General features: G+C 37.2%; 1 protein-coding gene across 1 annotated transcript in view; it reads left to right on the top strand.

Annotated features, from left to right (window-relative positions):
* TEX11 (testis expressed 11) overlaps nucleotides 1-21,078 on the top strand; it is a 508,239-nt gene that overhangs the window by 368,560 nt on the left and 118,601 nt on the right. The window contains exons 18-23 of the mRNA XM_037820830.1: nucleotides 3,288-3,373; nucleotides 4,183-4,239; nucleotides 5,146-5,186; nucleotides 6,435-6,521; nucleotides 18,576-18,646; nucleotides 20,079-20,195. Coding sequence (XP_037676758.1) covers nucleotides 3,288-3,373; nucleotides 4,183-4,239; nucleotides 5,146-5,186; nucleotides 6,435-6,521; nucleotides 18,576-18,646; nucleotides 20,079-20,195 — 459 coding nt within the window. The remainder of the gene's footprint in view (nucleotides 1-3,287; nucleotides 3,374-4,182; nucleotides 4,240-5,145; nucleotides 5,187-6,434; nucleotides 6,522-18,575; nucleotides 18,647-20,078; nucleotides 20,196-21,078) is intronic.

Below are 21,078 nucleotides of genomic sequence, written 5' to 3'. Positions count from 1 at the left end.
TTACCTTTTTGAGAAATTCCTTTGAGGTGCAGAAACTTCTAAGCTTGAGGAGTTCCCATTTATCTATTTTCTCTTTTGTTGCTTGTGCTTTGGGTGTAAAGTCTAGGAAGTGGCCGCCTAATACAAGGTCTTGAAGATGTTTTCCTACATTATCTTCTAGGAGTTTTATGGTACTTTCTTTTATATTGAGATCTTTGGTCCATTTTGAGTTAATTTTTGGGTAGGGTGTGAGGTAGGGGTCCTCTTTCATTCTTTTGGATATGGATATCCAACTCTCCCAGCCCCATTTGTTGAAAAGACCATTATGACTCAGTTCAGTGACTTTGGGGGCCTTATCAAAGATCAGTCGCCCATAGATCTGGGGGTCTACCTCTGAATTCTCAGTTTGATTCCATTGATCTATATGTCTATCTTTGTGCCAGTACCATGCTGTTTTGACTACTGTGGCTTTATAATAAGCTTCAAAGTCAGGGAGTGTAAGTCCTCCCACTTCGTTTTTCTTTTTTAGAGTGTCTTTAGCAATTCGAGGCATCTTCCCTTTCCGAATAAATTTGATAACTAGCTTTTCCAAGTCTGCAAAGTAGGTTGTTGGAATTTTGATTGGGATTGCATTGAATCTGTAGATGAGTTTGGGTAGAATTGGCATCTTAATGACATTTAGCCTTCCTATCCATGAACATGGAATATTTTTCCATCTTTTAAGGTCCCCTTCTATTTCTTTTAGTAGAGTTATGTAGTTTTCTTTGTATAGGTCTTTTACATCTTTGGTTAAGTTTATTCCTAGGTACTTGATTTTTTTAGTTGCTTTTGAAAATGGTATCTTTTTCTTGAGTGTCTCTTCAGTTTGTTCATTTCTAGCATATAGAAACATTACTGACTTGTGTGCATTAATCTTGTATCCCGCTACTTTGCTAAATTTGTTTATTAGCTCTAGTAGCTGTATCGTTGATTTCTCAGGGTTTTCTAGATATAAGATCATATCATCTGCAAACAATGACAGTTTTACTTCTTCTTTTCCAATTTGGATGCCTTTTATTTCTTTGTCTTGCCGGATTGCCCTGGCTAGCACTTCCAGCACAATGTTGAATAACAGTGGTGACAGCGGGCATCCTTGTCTTGTTCCTGATCTTAGAGGGAAGGCTGTCAGTCTCTCACCATTGAGTACTATGCTGGCTGTGGGTTTTTCATATATGCTCTTTATCATGTTGAGGAAGTTTCCTTCAATTCCTACCTTTTGAAGTGTTTTTATCAAAAACGGATGTTGGATTTTGTCAAATGCTTTTTCAGCATCTATTGAGATGATCAATTGATTTTTCCCTTTTGACTTGTTAATGTGTTGTAATACATTGATTTTCTTATGTTGAACCATCCTTGCATGCCTGGAATGAACCCCACTTGGTCATGGTGTATGATTTTTTTAATGTGTCTTTGGATTCGATTTGCAAGTATTTTGTTGAGGATTTTTGCATCTATATTCATTAGGGAGATTGGCTGGTAGTTTTCCTTTTTTGTAACATCTTTGCCTGGTTTTGGTATTAGATTGATGTTAGCTTCATAAAATGAGTTAGGTAGTGTTCCATTTTCTTCAATGTTTTGAAAGAGTTTGAGTAAGATTGGTGTCAGTTCTTTCTGGAAAGTTTGGTAGAATTCCCCTGTGAAGCCATCTGGCCCTGGGCATTTATTTGTGGGAAGATTTTTGATGACTGATTGGATCTCTTTGCTTGTGATGGGTTGGTTGAGGTCATCTATTTCTTCTGTGGTCAGTCTAGGTTGTTCATATGTTTCCAGGAAATTGTCCATTTGTTCTACATTATCCAGTTTGTTGCCATACAGTTGTTCATAGTATCCTCTTATAGTTTTTTTAATTTCTTCAGGATCTGCAGTTATGTCACCTTTTTCATTCATTATTTTGTTTATATGGGTCTTCTCTCTTTTTGATTTTGTCAGTCTAGCTAGGGGCTTGTCAATCTTGTTGATCTTCTCAAAGAACCAACTTTTGGTGATATTTATCCTCTCTGGAGGAAGATATTAAGGGGGTGAGAGACAGTGAAAAATTGGTAGAATCAGCGGATTGGAAGTCCTGCTGTGATGAAGCATTTATGGAGTCAGGATAATAAGAGTGAGTTCAAAAGGTAGGAGGTGGTAGTCAGAGTGAAATACATGAAACTGAAAACAGGGCTGCGACTAGGGTGAGGCAGGTGAGGCATCTAGGACACAAAACTTAAGGAGACACTCTCAGGGTCATGCAAGTGCAACGTAGGCACCTCAATCACCTTACCTTAGTCCTGGCCCTGACAGAGTATCGAAAGGCTACAATTATTAATAATCACAAGGTCTAGTGAATGCCTGTGGGAGTGAATGACTAAGGTAGTGAGTGAATTAATTGATGGCGTGGAATTCGAAAAACTAAGAAGCCAGGATATTGGGAAGATTGTTTGTCTATATATTGAAAATGCCAACAGTTAAGACAGGAGTAGTTTTAGAGAAAGTAACTGTGAGCAGTAGATAAGTCATCAAGAAATGAAAGGGAAGAGCCTGGGAGCTGGTAGATCTTAGCAACAATGAAGAATAGGGGGTGATGCCTAATAACAGGAGATTCAAAGCTGGGGATTTTAGGGAGGAGGAAGGGAATGATTTTTAAATGGTAATGAAGAGCAAGAAGGACACTTATTCCATCTCTAGGCCTAGGAGTAGAAGAGCAGTGAGATCAAGAACAGCCACCACTTGAGAGTGCTTCAATGAAAGCAATATCCTTGACCTAGATTTCTATTAGAGCAAAAATGTAGAGGAAACTTCCGGGGAAGAGTTTGCTCATATAGGAGATTTTGCTGATAATGGACTGTGAATTTCAGAGGGTGTAGTGGAAGGATTGGAGGAGTTGGAGAGATATGGGAGAAGAGAACAAAAATGGGGATATACAGAGCCTTATGGGTATTAGAGTGCTGGAAATGAGGGTGACCTGAGAGTCTGGAGTTCTTTTGGTGACTACTAATCAACAGGGATAAAGAGCCCAGTGAGATTAGTCCTACTAGGATTCAAGGCAGTATTGGCCGGGCTGTATTTGTGAGTTGGGAGGAGTGATTTTCTGGGGCTAATAAGAAGCTGCTCTGTTTTTGTCAAGGAGATGTGTCTTCATTCTCCCACCCTGCAGTAGCTCTTTTGAGAATACAGAATGAACATATTAAATTTTTTTCTTTTCTTTAATGGACAGGATTATAGATAACATTTTGCAGATATCACTTTTGAGATGTGAATTTAACATTTTAGAATATATTTATTCTTTTTAGAATGGACAACAAACTGTGGCAGGAAAAGCTTTGGAATATTTATCTCAACATTCAGAAGACCCACAACAAGTCCTTACAGCTTTAAAGTAAGTTTTCCATCCTATGGAGGTAAAAGAATTGCTGAAATAGTGCTGATTGGATCAGGCTGAGTCAATGCCTACTATACCAGCTGTGAAGGAAAATGGTTTGTCAAAAGAAATCTATTACATAAAATAATGAGGCATACAAGGGTGAGGTTGGGGCATGGTATATCCCGATGATGGTGTGACTGAGGAAACAGGAAACCATAAGGGTTCTATAGTGGTTCTCCTATTCATCAATTACACATGAGGCCACACTTCTAAAGGGGAATGGCACCACAGAAGAAGGGGGTAAATATCTAAAATCATTCAGGATGGTTGACATTTTTTTTTAATTTTTGAAGATTTTTAGGGCTTGAAACTTTACAAATGCCTTATTTTGCCAGTTTTTCATTATGCTGCAGGTCCCTTCAAAGAATAGTCATCCTAGTTTATATGGGATCCAAAGGCTAGTTCTAGGTTCTTTTATAGAAAGAAAAATATAAAGACTTGTTCATCATACCTGATGTTCTAGCAGATGATTTGGGACAGTAATACAAACTGTGGAACCATTTAAGAATTTGTTATAAGCAACATTTTAATTTTTAACTATTTTATTAAATTCCTCTTCCAAAATTACAAAATTGGCATGTTTTCATTGCAACCACTAAAACATTACAAAGATCTATAAAAAAAATAAAATAAAATAAATCTCCCGCTTACATTCTATCTTTTCTCACTTCTGCCTCCTGGGGTAATCAAGGTTTATAAGCTGGTGTATATTCTTCCACATGTTGCTTCCTAAGCATCACTTTCTGTATTACTTTTTCATACAGGTGTTTCTTTCGTCTTGTTCTACCCAAATTTTCTCAAATGCCGGAATCTGAAAAGAAGTAAGTTATTTCAACAGAAATGATATATTTGCCATTAGAAAAATTATAATAACTTTCAATAAAAAGTTTATTATTTTTTTTTTACATTTTTATACCACATTTTATTTATCCACTCATCTGTTGAAGGATATTTGGGTTGGTTCCTTCTCTTGGCAATTGTGAATAATGCTGCTATGAACATTGGCATGCAGATATCTATTCGTGTCACTGCTTTCAGATTTACGGGTATATACCGAGAAGCGCAATCGCTGGATTGAAGGGTAACTCTATATCTAGTTTTCTAAGGAACTGCCAGACTGACTTCCAGAGTGGCTGAACCATTATACAGTCCCACCAACAATGAATAAGAGTTCCAATTTCTCCACATTCTCTCCAGCATTTGTAGTTTCTTGTTTGTTTAATGGCAGCCGTTCTAATTGTTGTGAGATGGTATCTCTTTGTGATCTTAATTTGCGTCTCTCTAATAGCTAGTAAAGCTGAACATTTTTCATGTTATAAACTTTATATTAAGAGATGTGTAGTGTAGGGGGTAAGATACTATAAGCTCTGGAGTTAGTCTTCCTGGGCAAGTTGGGGGGGGTGGGGGCTTGAAAATCACAGAGATCAATTCCTGCTCTAAACTTCTATTACCATGATATATAAAACCTTATCAGTCACTGAAATCCTTTGCTGAGAGGAGGTGTAGAAGGGTGGGGAAGAGAAAAAAAATATGAGGGCACCAAGATGAGAAGTTACCTTGCAGTGGGGGGAAAGGAGTGTTGAAATGATAGATTGGAGGTTTAAACAACAAGCTCCACAATTTTGTATTTTCTTGGCCCAGCCTTCAGGCACAAATAGATCTTTTTGGTATTTTTGTATAGTAAGGCTTTGGAACTGTTGGAAAACACATTTTTCTTTATTTTGTAGGAAGAAAGAAATGGATAGACTTTTGTTTTGCTTGAACACAGGTAAATATCTGTAAATAATCCTTCATCTTGCCTCTATCCTCTTAAATTCTCCAAGTACGTTTATCCCACTGACTCAGACATAAAGCTCTGTATTAACATTTGCCACAGGAGTCTACCTTGGTTTCTTCATTCACAGGCAGAAAAGTTTGTCATCACTAGCGCTCATCTCCAAGTGCGATTTCAGCTCTATTTATATTCCAATTTGTTTGAAAGATACTTTCCGACCTCCCCTTCCCTTCCGACCTACCTACCTACCTCCTTCCTTCCTTCCTTCCTTCCTTTCTTCCTGTCACTTAATCCTAACCTAAGAGTTGAATAGGTGAACAAAGATCAAGAAGAATCAAGAAAAATGTTCTCCATCTTGCTAAGTTTTCACACCTTCTGAATGAAATTCATATTGTTTACTCTGTATTTTGAAGCTATGTATCTATCTACCCAAGTCTGTGTCATCTCCCCTATCTACTGACAATTCTTCCCTGTCCATTTCATTCCAACTAACCTCCTAGCTACATTCCATTCCTTTTTCCAACTCCATAATTTCTGCCGTGGTATCTCTTTTGCCTAAATAGTACTTGCCATTTCTACTGCCCACGTACCTCTTTCCTTTATGTCCAAAACACACCAAAAAGCCCACATCTTAGAAACTCTATTCCCATTTATTTCAGTAGTTCAATTTTATGCCTCAAAGAATTCCTATAAACATGGTATTAAGCTTAACAAAGTGCCTTTAGGGGCTAAAGCTTTTCCAAAAGAAATTTTTACTGGCTGTTGTCTCATCTCTCAGAAGGGCATATGGGTAGGTAACAAATGCTTTCTGATGATGATGGCAAGTTATGGTTCTGTACTGTGCTTAGTACACTGTAGCAACTCAGTAAATGTTATGCCATCCTATCAATACTCTTCCAATTCTCAGTCCCCATTTCAGTCTTTTAAATTATTGTTCCTATTCTTTATTTCTTTACACATAAATCATATATTTCTTCCTCAAGTGCTGAATGATTGCACTAATTAAAATTATAAATCTCTCCAAAGACATGTTTGTTCACCAGAGTTTGAATTAACAGCTTCTTGGAGCTTGGTAATGCTTTTTTCCATTTTAATTACTTTTGGTATGCACCCATGCACAAAGAGGAGAAAAAACTTTGTAAATTCAAACTCATGTGTGTGACTGGTTTTCAAGCAGGATTAACAACTTTGCTAAAGCATGAGATGAAAGACCTCAATACCAAATTTTCCTATTTGATGCAGCAGTCCTGAAATTTGCTCAGCCTTTTGATGGAGAAAACTCGACTTCAGAGTCAAAAGTTAATGAAGCTCATTGGTTTCGAAAAATAGGTAAAAGGAAATTCTGTGGCTATGGGAAACATTGTGGGGTGGTGAAATCAGGCAGATGTTAGTCCATGTTCTGGCTCTGTCACTTGTAGCTGTGGTTACGCAGATAACTTGCTGAACCTTAGTTTCATTATTTATAAAATGGAAACCAGTATGTATACTTCATAGGATTATTAAGGGTTTAAAATGAAACAGTGTATGTACCTGACACATCGTAGGTACTCATTAAATATTAATTTTCTTCCTTTTCAATAGATACAGTTCTGAAAATAAAATGAGGATCACTTGTAACTTCAGGTCCCATGATTATGCTCCTAAACTTGGTCTGAGCTGCCCAATTTATCTCTAAATATGATTCACCAAAAACAAACTACATGCAAAAAATGGATGAATCTCACAAACATAATATTGAACAAAAGAAGCCAGACATTGAAGAGTACATACTGCATGATTTGATCTATCTATAGTAAAAAAAAAAAAAAAACAGCCAAAACTGATTTATTGTGTTAGAAGTCAGAACAGTGGATACCTTGAAGGTGGGGGTTAGACTTGAAGAGGTTAGAGGGGGCTTCTGGGTTGCTACTAATGATCAAGCTCTTTCTTGATCTGGGTGCTCATTACATGGATATGTTCATTTTGTGAAAATTCATCAAGCTATAAAATTAAGAGTTGTGCAATTTAATTTATGTAGATTCTAGTTCAATAAAAAAATACATAAATTGTAGAAGCAATTACTATAGTGGTAAGTAAGCAAGAGCACTTAAGTGACAGTGTCACCAGGTGGACTGTTTCTGTATGGGCTCTCCCTGCTTTATGGTTTTTCTGGGGCTCTATTCTATGAAAAAAGGGAACTAAATAAATCTGGGTTTTAAGAAATTTACACAAATAATGGAAAATAACACATTTAAACTATAGAAAGCTTTAATGACTTTGATCTTTAAAAAGTTTGAAAGGTTATTTTCCAGTGCTCCTTTCGCTGAATTTTAATTTTGATTTTCCAAGGTGAAGATCATGCTGAGTGTTGCCTAATGGGGGGCTTCCACTTCTCTTTGGGAGATGTGAATTTTTGTAGCAATTTTCTCCAACCCTTAATTCTAGTGTGCCCTGTTCTTTGCTGAATTTTAACTTCCTTTCACCATTTCCAGTTGGTGATCTTCATTTTTAGATAGATTTGTGCCAACTAAGAATTCTTATTGTATGTCTCCAATTGTTTTTTTTTCCTAAGAATCAATATATTTTCTTGCTTCAAAATAAATACAAACCGGAGGCGGGGCAAGATGGCAGACTGGTGAGCTGTATGTTTTAGTTACTCCTCCAGGAAAGTAGGTAGAAAGCCAGGAACTGCGTGGACTGGACACCACAGAGCAATCTGACTTTGGGCATACTTCATACAACACTCATAAAAACGTGGAACTGCTGAGATCAGCGAAATCTGTAAGTTTTTGCGGCCAGGGGACCCGCGCCCCTCCCTGCCAGGCTCAGTCCCGTGGGAGGAGGGGCTGTCAGCTCCGGGAAGGAGAAGGGAGAACTGCAGTGGCAGCCCTTATCGGAAACTCATTCTGCTGATCCAAACTCCAACCATAGATAGACGGAGACCAGACACCAGAGAATCTGAGAGCAGCCAGCCCAGCAGAGAGGAGACAGGCATAGAAAAAAAACAACACGAAAAAACTCCAAAATAAAAGCGGAGGATTTTTGGAGTTCTGGTGAACATAGAAAGGGGAAGGGCAGAGCTCAGGCCCGAGCTCAGGCCCTGAGGCGCATATGCAAATCCCGAAGAAAAGCTGATCTCTCTGCCCTGTGGACCTTTCCTTAATGGCCCTGGTTGCTTTGTCTCTTAGCATTTCAATAACCCATTAGATCTCTGAGAAGGGCCCTTTTTTTTTTTTTTTAATCCTTTTTTCTTTTTCTAAAACAATTACTCTCAGAAGCCCAATACAGAAAGCTTCAAAGACTTGCAATTTGGGCAGGTCAAGTCAAGAGCAGAACTAGGAGAGCTCTGAGACAAAACGCAATAATCCAGTGGCTGAGAAAATTCACTAAACACCAAAACTTCCCAAGAAAAGGGGGGTGTCCGCTCACAGCCATCATCCTGGTGGACAGGAAACACTCCTGCCCATCGCCAGCCCCATAGCCCAGAACTGCCCCAGACAACCCAGTGTGACGGAAGTGCTTCAAATAACAGGCACACACCACAAAACTGGGCGTGGACATTAGCCTTCCCTGCAACCTCAGCTGATTGTCCCAGAGTTGGGAAGGTAGAGCAGTGTGAATTAACAAAGCCCCATTCAGCCATCATTTGAGCAGACTGGGAGCCTCCCTACACAGCCCAGCAGCCCAGAACTGCCCTGGGGGGACGGCACTCACCTGTGGCATAGCACAGTCATCCCTCAACAGAGGACCCGGGGTGCACGGCCTGGAAGAGGGACCCACTTGCAAGTCTCAGCAGCCATACGCCAATACCAAGGACTTGTGGGTCAGTGGCAGAGACAAACTGTGGCAGGACTGAACTGAAGGATTAGACTATTGCAGCAGCTTTAAAACTCTAGGATCACCAGGGAGATTTGATTGTTAGAGCCACCCCCCCCTCCCTGACTGCCCAGAAACACGCCCCATATACAGGGCAGGCAACACCAACTACACACGCAAGCTTGGTACACCAATTGGACCCCACAAGACTCACTCCCCCACTCACCAAAAAGGCTAAGCAGCGGAGAACTGGCTTGTGGAGAACAGGTGGCTCGTGGACGCCACCTGCTGGTTAGTTAGAGAAAGTGTACTCCACGAAGCTGTAGATCTGATAAATTAGAGATAAGGACTTCAATTGGTCTACAAATCCTAAAAGAACCCTATCAAGTTCAGCAAATGCCACGAGGCCAAAAACAACAGAAAATTATAAAGCATATGAAAAAACCAGACGATATGGATAACCCAAGCCCAAGCACCCAAATCAAAAGACCAGAAGAGACACAGCACCTAGAGCAGCTACTCAAAGAACTAAAGATGAACAATGAGACCATAGTACGGGAGACAAAGGAAATCAAGAAGACCCTAGAAGAGCATAAAGAAGACATTGCAAGACTAAATAAAAAAATGGATGATCTTATGGAAATTAAAGAAACTGTTGACCAAATTAAAAAGATTCTGGACACTCATAGTACAAGACTAGAGAAAGTTGAACAACGAATCAGTGACCTCGAAGATGACAGAATGTAAAATGAAAGCATAAAAGAAAAAATGGGGAAAAAATTGAAAAAATCAAAATGGACCTCAGGGATATGATAGATAATATGAAACGTCCGAATATAAGACTCATTGGTGTCCCAGAAGGGGAAGAAAAGGGTAAAGGTCTAGGAAGAGTATTCAGAGAAATTGTTGGGGAAAACTTCCCAAATCTTCTAAACAACATAAATACACAAATCATAAATGCTCAGCGAACCCCAAATAGAATAAATCCAAATAAACCCACTCCGAGACATATACTGATCACACTGTCAAACACAGAAGAGAAGGAGCAAGTTCTGAAAGCAGCAAGAGAAAAGCAATTCACCACATACAAAGGAAACAACATAAGACTAAGTAGTGACTACTCAGCAGCCACCATGGAGGCGAGAAAGCAGTGGCACGATATATTTAAAATTCTGAGTGAGAAAAATTTCCAGCCAAGAATACTTTATCCAGCAAAGCTCTCCTTCAGATTTGAGGGAGAGCTTAAATTTTTCACAGACAAACAAATGCTGAGAGAATTTGCTAACAAGAGACCTGCCCTACTGGAGATACTAAAGGGAGCCCTACAGACAGAGAAACAAAGAAAGGACAGAGAGACTTGGAGAAAGGTTCAGTACTAAAGAGATTCGGTATGGGTACAATAAAGGATATTAATAGACAGAGGGGAAAAATATGACAAACATAAACCAAAGGATAAGATGGCTGATTCAAGAAATGCCTTCACGGTTATAACGTTGAATGTAAATGGATTAAACTCCCCAATTAAAAGATATAGATTCGCAGAATGGATCAAAAAAAAATGAACCATCAATATGTTGCATACAAGAGACTCATCTTAGACACAGGGACACAAAGAAACTGAAAGTGAAAGGATGGAAAAAAATATTTCATGCAAGCTACAGCCAAAAGAAAGCAGGTGTAGCAATATTAATCTCAGATAAAATAGACTTCAAATGCAGGGATGTTTTGAGAGACAAAGAAGGCCACTACATACTAATAAAAGGGACAATTCAGCAAGAAGAAATAACAATCGTAATTGTCTATGCACCCAATCAAGGTGCCACAAAATACATGAGAGAAACACTGACAAAACTAAAGGAAGCAATTGATGTTTCCACAATAATTGTGGGAGACTTCAACACATCACTCTCTCCTATAGCTAGATCAAGCAGACAGAAGACCAATAAGGAAATTGAAAACCTAAACAATCTGATAAATGAATTAGATTTAACAGACATATACAGGACATTACATCCCAAATCACCAGGATACACATACTTTTCTAGTGCTCATGGAACTTTCTCCAGAATAGATCATATGCTGGGACATAAAACAAGCCTCAATAAATTTAAAAAGATTGAAATTATTCAAAGCACATTCTCTGACCACAATGGAATACAATTAGAAGTCAATAACCATCAGAGACTTAGAAAATTCACAAATACCTGGAGGTTAAACAACACACTCCTAAACAATCAGTGGGTTAAAGAAGAAATAGCAAGAGAAATTGCTAAATATATAGAGACGAATGAAAATGAGAACACAACATACCAAAACCTATGGGATGCAGCAAAAGCAGTGCTGAGGGGGAAATTTATAGCACTAAACGCATATATTAAAAAGGAAGAAAGAGCCAAAATCAAAGAACTAATGGATCAACTGAAGAAGCTAGAAAATGAACAGCAAACCAATCCTAAACCAAATACAAGAAAAGAAATAACAAGGATTAAAGCAGAAATAAATGACATAGAGAACAAAAAAACAATAGAGAGGATAAATATCACCAAAAGTTGGTTCTTTGAGAAGATCAACAAGATTGACAAGCCCCTAGCTAGACTGACAAAATCAAAAAGAGAGAAGACCCATATAAACAAAATAATGAATGAAAAAGGTGACATAACTGCAGATCCTGAAGAAATTTAAAAAATTATAAGAGGATACTATGAACAACTGTATGGCAACAAACTGGATAATGTAGAGGAAATGGACAATTTCCTGGAAACATATGAACAACCTAGACTGACCAGAGAAGAAATAGAAGACCTCAACCAACCCATCACAAGCAAAGAGATCCAATCAGTCATCAAAAATCTTCCCACAAATAAATGCCCAGGGCCAGATGGCTTCACAGGGGAATTCTACCAAACTTTCCAGAAAGAACTGACACCAATCTTACTCAAACTCTTTCAAAACATTGAAGAAAATTGAACACTACCTAACTCATTTTATGAAGCTAACATCAATCTAATACCAAAACCAGGCAAAGATGCTACAAAAAAGGAAAACTACCGGCCAATCTCCCTAATGAATATAAATGCAAAAATACTCAACAAAATACTTGCAAATCGAATCCAAAGACACATTAAAAAAATCATACACCATGACCAAGTGGGGTTTATTCCAGGCATGCAAGGATGGTTCAACATAAGAAAATCAATCAATGTATTACAACACATTAACAAGTCAAAAGGGAAAAATCAATTGATCATCTCAATAGATGCTGAAAAAGCATTTGACAAAATCCAACATCCCTTTTTGATAAAAACACTTCAAAAGGTAGGAATTGAAGGAAACTTCCTCAACATGATAAAGAGCATATATGAAAAACCCACAGCCAGCATAGTACTCAATGGTGAGAGACTGAAAGCCTTCCCTCTAAGATCAGGAACAAGACAAGGATGCCCGCTGTCACCACTGTTGTTCAACATTGTGCTGGAAGTGCTAGCCAGGGCAATCCGGCAAGACAAAGAAATAAAAGGCATCCAAATTGGAAAAGAAGAAGTAAAACTGTCATTGTTTGCAGATGATATGATCTTATATCTAGAAAACCCTGAGAAATCGACGATACAGCTACTAGAGCTAATAAACAAATTTAGCAAAGTAGCGGGATACAAGATGAATGCACATAAGTCAGTAATGTTTCTATATGCTAGAAATGAGCAAACTGAAGAGACACTCAAGAAAAAGATACCATTTTCAATAGCAACTAAAAAAATCAAGTACCTAGGAATAAACTTAACCAAAGATGTAAAAGACCTATACAAAGAAAACTACATAACTCTACTAAAAGAAATAGAAGGGGACCTTAAAAGATGGAAAAATTTTCCATGTTCATGGATAGGAAGACTAAATGTCATTAAGATGTCAATTCTACCCAAACTCATCTACAGATTCAATGCAATCCCAATCAAAATTCCAACAACCTACTTTGCAGACTTGGAAAAGCTAGTTATCAAATTTATTTGGAAAGGGAAGATGCCTCGAATTGCTAAAGACACTCTAAAAAAGAAAAACGAAGTGGGAGGACTTACACTCCCTGACTTTGAAGCTTATTATAAAGCCACAGTTGCCAAAACAGCATGGTACTGGCACAAAGATAGACATATAGATCAATGGAATCGAATTGAGAATTCAGAGATAGACCCTCAGATCTATGGCCGACTGATCTTTGATAAGGCCCCCAAAGTCACTGAACTGAGTCATAATGGTCTTTTCAACAAATGGGGCTGGGAGAGTTGGATATCCGTATCCAAAAGAATGAAAGAGGACCCCTACCTCACCCCCTACACAAAAATTAACTCAAAATGGACCAAAGATCTCAATATAAAAGAAAGTACCATAAAACTCCTAGAAGATAATGTAGGAAAACATCTTCAAGACCTTGTATTAGGCGGCCACTTCCTAGACTTTACACCCAAAGCACAAGCAACAAAAGAGAAAATAGATAAATGGGAACTCCTCAAGCTTAGAAGTTTCTGCACCTCAAAGGAATTTCTCAAAAAGGTAAAGAGGCAGCCAACTCAATGGGAAAAAATTTTTGGAAACCATGTATCTGACAAAAGACTGATATCTTGCATATATAAAGAAATCCTACAACTCAATGACAATAGTACAGTCGGCCCAATTATAAAATGGGCAAAAGATATGAAAAGACAGTTCTCTGAAGAGGAAATACAAATGGCCAAGAAACACATGAAAAAATGTTCAGCTTCACTAGCTGTTAGAGAGATGCAAATTAAGACCACAATGAGATACCATCTAACACCGGTTAGAATGGCTGCCATTAAACAAACAGGAAAGTACAAATGCTGGAGGGGATGTGGAGAAATTGGAACTCTTATTCATTGTTGGTGGGACTGTATAATGGTTCAGCCACTCTGGAAGTCAGTCTGGCAGTTCCTTAGAAAACTAGATATAGAGTTACCATTCGATCCAGCGATTGCACTTTTCGGTATATACCCGGAAGATCGGAAAGCAGTGACACGAACAGGTATCTGCACGCCAATGTTCATAGCAGCATTATTTACAATTGCCAAGAGATGGAAACAACCCAAATGTCCTTCAACAGATGAGTGGATAAATAAAATGTGGTATATCCACACGATGGAATACTACGCGGCAGTAAGAAGGAACGATCTCGTGAAACATATGACAACATGGATGAACCTTGAAGACATAATGCTGAGCGAAATAAGCCAGGTACAAAAAGAGAAATATTATATGCTACCACTAATGTGAACTTTGAAAAATGTAAAACAAATGGTTTATAATGTAGAATGTAGGGGAACTAGCAATAGAGAGCAATTAAGGAAGGGGGAACAATAATCCAAGAAGAACAGATAAGCTATTTAACGTTCTGGGGATGCCGAGGAATGACTATGGTCTGTTAATTTCTGATGGATATAGTAGGAGCAAGTTCACAGAAATGTTGCTATATTAGGTAACTTTCTTGGGGTAAAGTAGGAACATGTTGGAAGTTAAGCAGTTATCTTAGGTTAGTTGTCTTTTTCTTACTCCCTTGTTATGGTCTCTTTGAAATGTTCTTTTATTGTATGTTTGTTTTCTTTTTAACTTTTTTTTCATACAGTTGATTTAAAAAAGAAGGGAAAGTTAAAAAAAAAAAAAAAAGAAATAAAAACAAGGAAAAAAAATAAGTTGTAGTGCCCCCTTGAGGAGCCTGTGGAGAATGCAGGGGTATTCGCCTACCCCACCTCCATGGTTGCTAACATGACCACAGACCTAGGGGACTGGTGGTTTAATGGGTTGAGCCCTCTAGCACAGGTTTTACCCTTGGGAAGACAGTTGCTGCAAAGGAGAGGCTAGGCCTCCCTATGGTTGTGCCTAAGAGCCTCCTCCCGAATGCCTCTTTGTTGCTCAGATGTGGCCCTTTCTCTCTAGCTAAGCCAACTTGAAAGGTGAAATCACTGCCCTCCCCCCTACGTGGGATCAGACACCCAGGGGAGTGAATCTCCCTGGCAACGTGGAATATGACTCCCGGGGAGGAATGTAGACCTGGCATCTTGGGACGGAGAACGTCTTCTTGACCAAAAGGGGGATGTGAAAGGAAATGAAATAAGCTTCAGTGGCAGAGAGATTCCAAAAGGAGCCGAGAGGTCACTCTGGTGGGCACTCTTACGCACACTTTAGACAACCCTTTTTAGGTTCTAAAGAATTGGGGTAGCTGGTGGTGGATACCTGAAACTATCAAACAACAACCCAGAACCCATGAATCTCGAAGACAGTTGTATGAAAATGTAGCTTATGAGGGGTGACAATGGGATTGGGAAAGCCATAAGGACCACACTCCACTTTGTCTAGTTTATGGATGGATGAGTAGAAAAATAGGGGAAGGAAACAAACAGACAAAGGTACCCAGTGTTCTTTTTTACTTCAATTGCTCTTTTTCACTCTAATTATTTTTCTTGTTATTTTTGTGTGTGTGCTAATGAAGGTGTCAGGGATTGATTTGGGTGATGAATCTACCACTATGTAATGGTACTGTAAACAATCGAAAGTACGATTTGTTTTGTATGACTGCGTGGTATGTGAATATATCTCAATAAAATGAAGATTAAAAAAAAAAAAAAAAAACAATACAGAGAGTTCCCATGTACCCTTCACCCCATTCCCCTCAATGATAACATCTTGCATAACCATAGTACTGTACAGTATTAAAATAAGGAAATTGACATTGGTAAAATCCTATTAGCTGAGCTATACACATTTTTTGGATTTGGGAATTTTTACATGCACTCTACAATATGAATTTTTATATGTGAACAAGTATCTGTGTGTATAAATAAAGAGAATATAAATCATTTTGTAAGTCTGTTGTGTAAACAGATTTTTTTTTTTACATATAGATATACGAGGATTATTTTTTCCCTGTAGTTTTATCTTGTTTCTATAACATGACCTAATGTCTACAAATATTCCACTCATAGAGGTATCAGGCCTATTTGTTTAAAACCCTACCAGGGATTTTTAAAAAGACAATGTTTGAATGTTATAAAAAGTACTGTGATGGACATTTCTGTACATAAAATTTTCTAAGGTTCAAGGTTTTAGATACTGAACTAGCAGACATGACTGGCTCTCATCTTTCACCTCAAACTGGAGAAATAATTGAAGGAAAACAACAAGATCCAGAAGAAACTATGAAGGTTGTTTAGACCCAGTGTGTGAGTGTGTATGTGTGTCTTGTGTGTCTTGGAGGTAGTGGCTGTGGCCTGGGGCAGAGGGTGGTTGTAGGGTGATATAATAAACTCATTGCCTGGACCCACCTTAAATAAGATCTCTTCAAGATGTTACTTCTGTTAGGGTGTGGCCCACCTCAATCAGAATGGGTCGTCATCCTAAGTCTTTATAAGCAGAATGAAATTCAGAAAGACAGAGAGAAAGCCCCTGGAAGGAAGAAGCTGAAGTTCAATGGAATCCAGAAAAGGGAGAGGCCCTGAGAGGCTACGATGTACCTGGCTATGTGACAGAAAAGCTAAGGACAAAGGATTTTTGGCAGCCAGCACAGAGTGACACCGTTTTCTGGGAGAAAGCATCACCATCACAATGCCTTAATATTGCACTTCTCCTGTCTTCCAGACTGCAAGCCAGTACATTCTCATTGTTTACTACAACCCATTGCATGGCATTTGCTTTGGAAGCCAGGAAACTGGGACAATTACCCAGACTTAAAATTCTAGATAATATTAACATTAAGAGGGTTGATGAAGATGTGGGAGAAGGCCAAGGGATGTGAGATTACACTCAATTCTTGACTTCTTAGGAGGAAGATATGGACATAAAAGCTAAAAAAAGAAAGTGTTAAAAGAAACAGAGAAGTTGAATCAAATTGAAAGAGTAAAATCAGATGTTAGAAAGATGTATAAATATATCACTAATTACAATAACTGCAAATTGATTGAAATTTCCAATTGAAATGAAAATTTAGATTTTTAAAAATCTAAAATTTTAAAAATTAGATTTTTAAAAATCCAGATATATGCTTTTTATAAGATCATATCTAAAGCATAAAGACATACAAAAACAAAAAATAAAAGGATGGAAAAATTAGGCCAATATTAACCAAAGGAAAGCATGTGTAGCTATATTAATATCAGACAAAACACACTTGTTGATAAAACCCATTATTAGTAATAGAGAAAGTCAATACATAAGGTTAAAGTTTCAATTCACCAAGAAGATATAGCAATTCTAAACGTGTACACACACAATTAAAATGTCAAAATATATAAAGCAAAAATAGAGTCAGGCCTAATTATTGGAAAAGGAGAAATAAGACCACTATTATTTTAGATGATGTGTTCTTTTATGTACAAAACTATAAAGAACCTTCAGATAAATTATTAGAAATAATGGGAGTGATCAGCAAGTTGGCTGGATATATAATTAGTGTACAAAGTCAATTTCATTTCAATGCACTAGCAAAAAAGGACTGGGAAAAAAGGTACTATTTACAATAACATCAGAGAATATCAAGAACCTAAGAAAAGCATAAAATGCGGAAAGATTTCTTCGGAAGAAGTGCAAAGCTTTATCAAGCGGTATTAAAGAAGATCTAAATAGAGTTGTACCATATTCATGCATACAAAGATTTACTATTTTCAGGGTGTCGGTATCAATTTTTTCCTTCATGGATTCTGCTTAGAAAAGTCCTCCTTTCCCTCAAGGTTACTGTTATTTTTCTTCTATTACAAGGTGTTAATAATAGGGGGGAATATGGGAAAAAATACATACAATGTAAACTATGGACTATAGTTATTAGTACTATTTTAATATTTTTTCATCAAAGGTACCACACTAATGCAAAGTGCCAACAATAAGGGGTATATGTAATTTTTACGTGATTTTTATGTAAACTTACAATTTCTCTAATAAAAAAAAATAATAACTTAAAAAACATTATACTAAGTGGAAGAAACCAGACACAAAGTACTACATACTATTTGATTTCATCTATATAAAATGTAAATATAAATAAATCTATAGAGACAGAATTAGATTAGTGGTTACATAGGGCTGGGAAGGATGTAGGGATTGAGAGGTGACTGTGAAGGGGATGGGGTTTTTCTTTTTGGAATAATGAAAATGTTCTAAAATTGATTGTGGTGATGCATGCGCAACTCTGTGATTATACTAAAAGACACTGTACACTTTGGATGGATTGTATGGTGTGTGACTATATCTCAATAAAACTGCTTTAATATAGAAAAAAAAAATAAAAAATACAAACCAATTTGAAAGATAGGGGGATCTATAGGAAGGGGAAGGAGAGTGGGGACAAACCCCTCGAATTTTCTTTTAATTCAGCAGTACCTCCATTGGTCATTAGCTAGAATTAAAGATTGAAAGTTACAGGAGTCTCTAAATTGGCCTGGGAAAAAAAACTTCTCTAAAAACCTGAAGTTTATTTTTTAACCTTCCAATAAACCTCCTATTAGTATATTAATATTAAAGATGTAGATAGTACAGGTTATCATGGTACAGACTAAACAACAGATTTTTATGATTATATTATTTCATGTTAACTTTCAGCTTGGAACTTGGCTGTGCAGTCTGACAAGAACCCAGTGGCAATGAGAGAGTTTTTCATGCTTTCTTATAAGGTAAGTCACTTCAAATAAGTGTCTCATGCATGGATCAGAAAGATATCACCATTGTCTTATAGTTAAGAGCTAAGTATAGAGTTAAATTGGCTCTTAACCTAGGAACTTTTAATATATGTTTAATCAGGAATGATCTAAGGAGAATTTGGCCCCTATAGAATATGTGAGAACATGGGGCAGGTTTCTCTTTACCAAAATACCACAAACACCCATCATGGAGCCTAAAATCTACCTTTAGAGATTTATTCCTTTGTTTCTGAAGACATTTCAGTCTCCCAGAGTCCTATATTAAAATCTAGGTATCTTCAGAAGGGGAATACTGTAAGTAGTTGTCAAATACCAACACATTGGGAAGAGTTATGGGTATAAGTCTACAGGAATATAGAATAGATATCTGAGGACAGGCAGGGGATGAAAAGGAAGATAAGAAGCATGGATCTATTTTATAATTTTTCCTAGAACAGGTCCTGTATATAAGGATGTGTGAACTTGTTATTCAATTATGAGCATTTTTAAATAGTTGTAAGCCCCCAAGGTAGAGGTTAAATCCTGAAAGAAGACCAAGTATTGATGGGGGAAGAAAGAGGGGGGCGGATAAAGAATATCTCTCATACATATTCAAGAATACATGGTCTAATATGCTGAGATAGATTAAATATTAAAAATTTTAGAGATGGAAAGAACTACAGAGATTATCTAGCACAACCTCCTCACCTTACGTATGAATAACCAGAGGCCTAGAGAGATTGAATGTCTTAAAATGTGATTGATTCAGTGATGATGATGATTATGATCACTAAATGTTTTGGGAGATTAAGAAATAATCTTTGAAAGTTTAGGTATAATTGCCCTTTAAATTAGGTGAAATAAGTTAGTTTTAGTTTTGACATTTGTGATAGCACTAGTAGGATTGGCATGTAACAATCCCAGATAGTCTAGGATTTTATTGTAGTAGAAAGGTATGCATTTTATTCTAAAACCAGAGGACAAGTTTAATGATGAGGTCATGGCCCAATGCCTAACAAGATTTGGCATTGTCTTTTTCTACCATGACAATATATGTAGTAATTTCAGTTCTATTCAATATAGAGGGAAAATCTGTTTGCCAGGGGAAAAACCACTTGGAAATTACATCATAAACCCAAAGTAAATCACTAGATGGAAATACAGGGACAACTGTCACGGGGAAAGATAGGAAAACTGTGAAGAAATGAAGCCTTTTATCTCTAGGAAGGTGCTAAAAACAATGGAAAGTAATATAAAATTAAAACTGTAAATCAGTGTTATAGTTTATATCATTTTAAAGGTGAAATGTGCTTTTCCAGCAGAATTTTGTCATTCAGACAGGAAGTTGCTGATTTTCATTCTGATTGTTTGCTTTCACCTGGCAGTATTATTGCCTTTCATTGATGTTCTGGTTATTTCTTATCAGCTGTCTGAGTTTTGTCCTTCTGATCAAGTAATTCTGATTGCACAGAAAACGTGTTTACTTATGGCAGCTGCAGTTGATCTGGAGCAAGGAAGAAAGGCTTCAACAACTTTGGAACAGGTAATGTGCAACCTTCAAATTAAAAACAAGAGTGCCATGTGCTATGTGGTATCTTTGCCTTTTTTATGCTGTTCTTTCTGATTCTCTTTAGAGACTCATTTCCTCTACTCCAGCAGAATCTTGATTTCAAAGGTTTGTAATGGCTTATTCCTTCCTAAGCATAGGTCACTTCAGCTTGGCCTCTTCTTCTTCTATTTAAAAAAATTTTTTTTAATTAGAGATGATGTAGGTTTACAGAAGAACCTTGAAGAAAATATGGAGTTCCCATATATAGCCTCCCCCACCCCACACACATGTTAGTTTTCCCTAAAACTTTGCATTAGTGTGGTACCTTTGCTATTATTATTATAATTATACTATTAATTATAGTCCAAAGTTTGCATTAGGATTCACTCTTGTGTTGTACAGTCCTATTGTTTTTTTTAAAAAATTTTATTCTAGTAACAAATATACAACCTAAAATTTCCCCCTTTAACCACATTCAAATATATAATTCAGTGGTGTTAATTACATCACGGTTTTGTGCTACCATCACACTATCCATTACCAAAACTTTTTCATCACCCCAAATAGAAACTCTGTACCAATTAATTGGCCTCTTTTAAGAAGATTGAATGTCTCTTTTAAAATCCATCTTCCCTGGACCACTCTTTCCTAGTCTGTTTTTAAATGTTCTTTTTCTTCACTGTCTTGTTAAGACAATATCCCCTAAGAGTTTTTCCTCTGCTTTTATTTCCTTTTACACATTTTCTAAGTAAGTACTCATTTATTTCCACAGCTTCAATAGCCATCTGAAAATAAGGATTTACTTATCTTGTTTTTCTTCATTCCATTGCATTTGCTTTCTTTGGCCCCCATTTTATGCTGATATTCTTTTTTTTCT

The sequence above is a fragment of the Choloepus didactylus genome, chromosome X (genome assembly GCF_015220235.1).
Source record: "Choloepus didactylus isolate mChoDid1 chromosome X, mChoDid1.pri, whole genome shotgun sequence".
Taxonomy (NCBI): Eukaryota; Metazoa; Chordata; class Mammalia; order Pilosa; family Megalonychidae; genus Choloepus; species Choloepus didactylus.
Note: the sequence above shows the minus strand (reverse complement) of the source record. Positions and strands in the feature narration are given on the sequence as shown.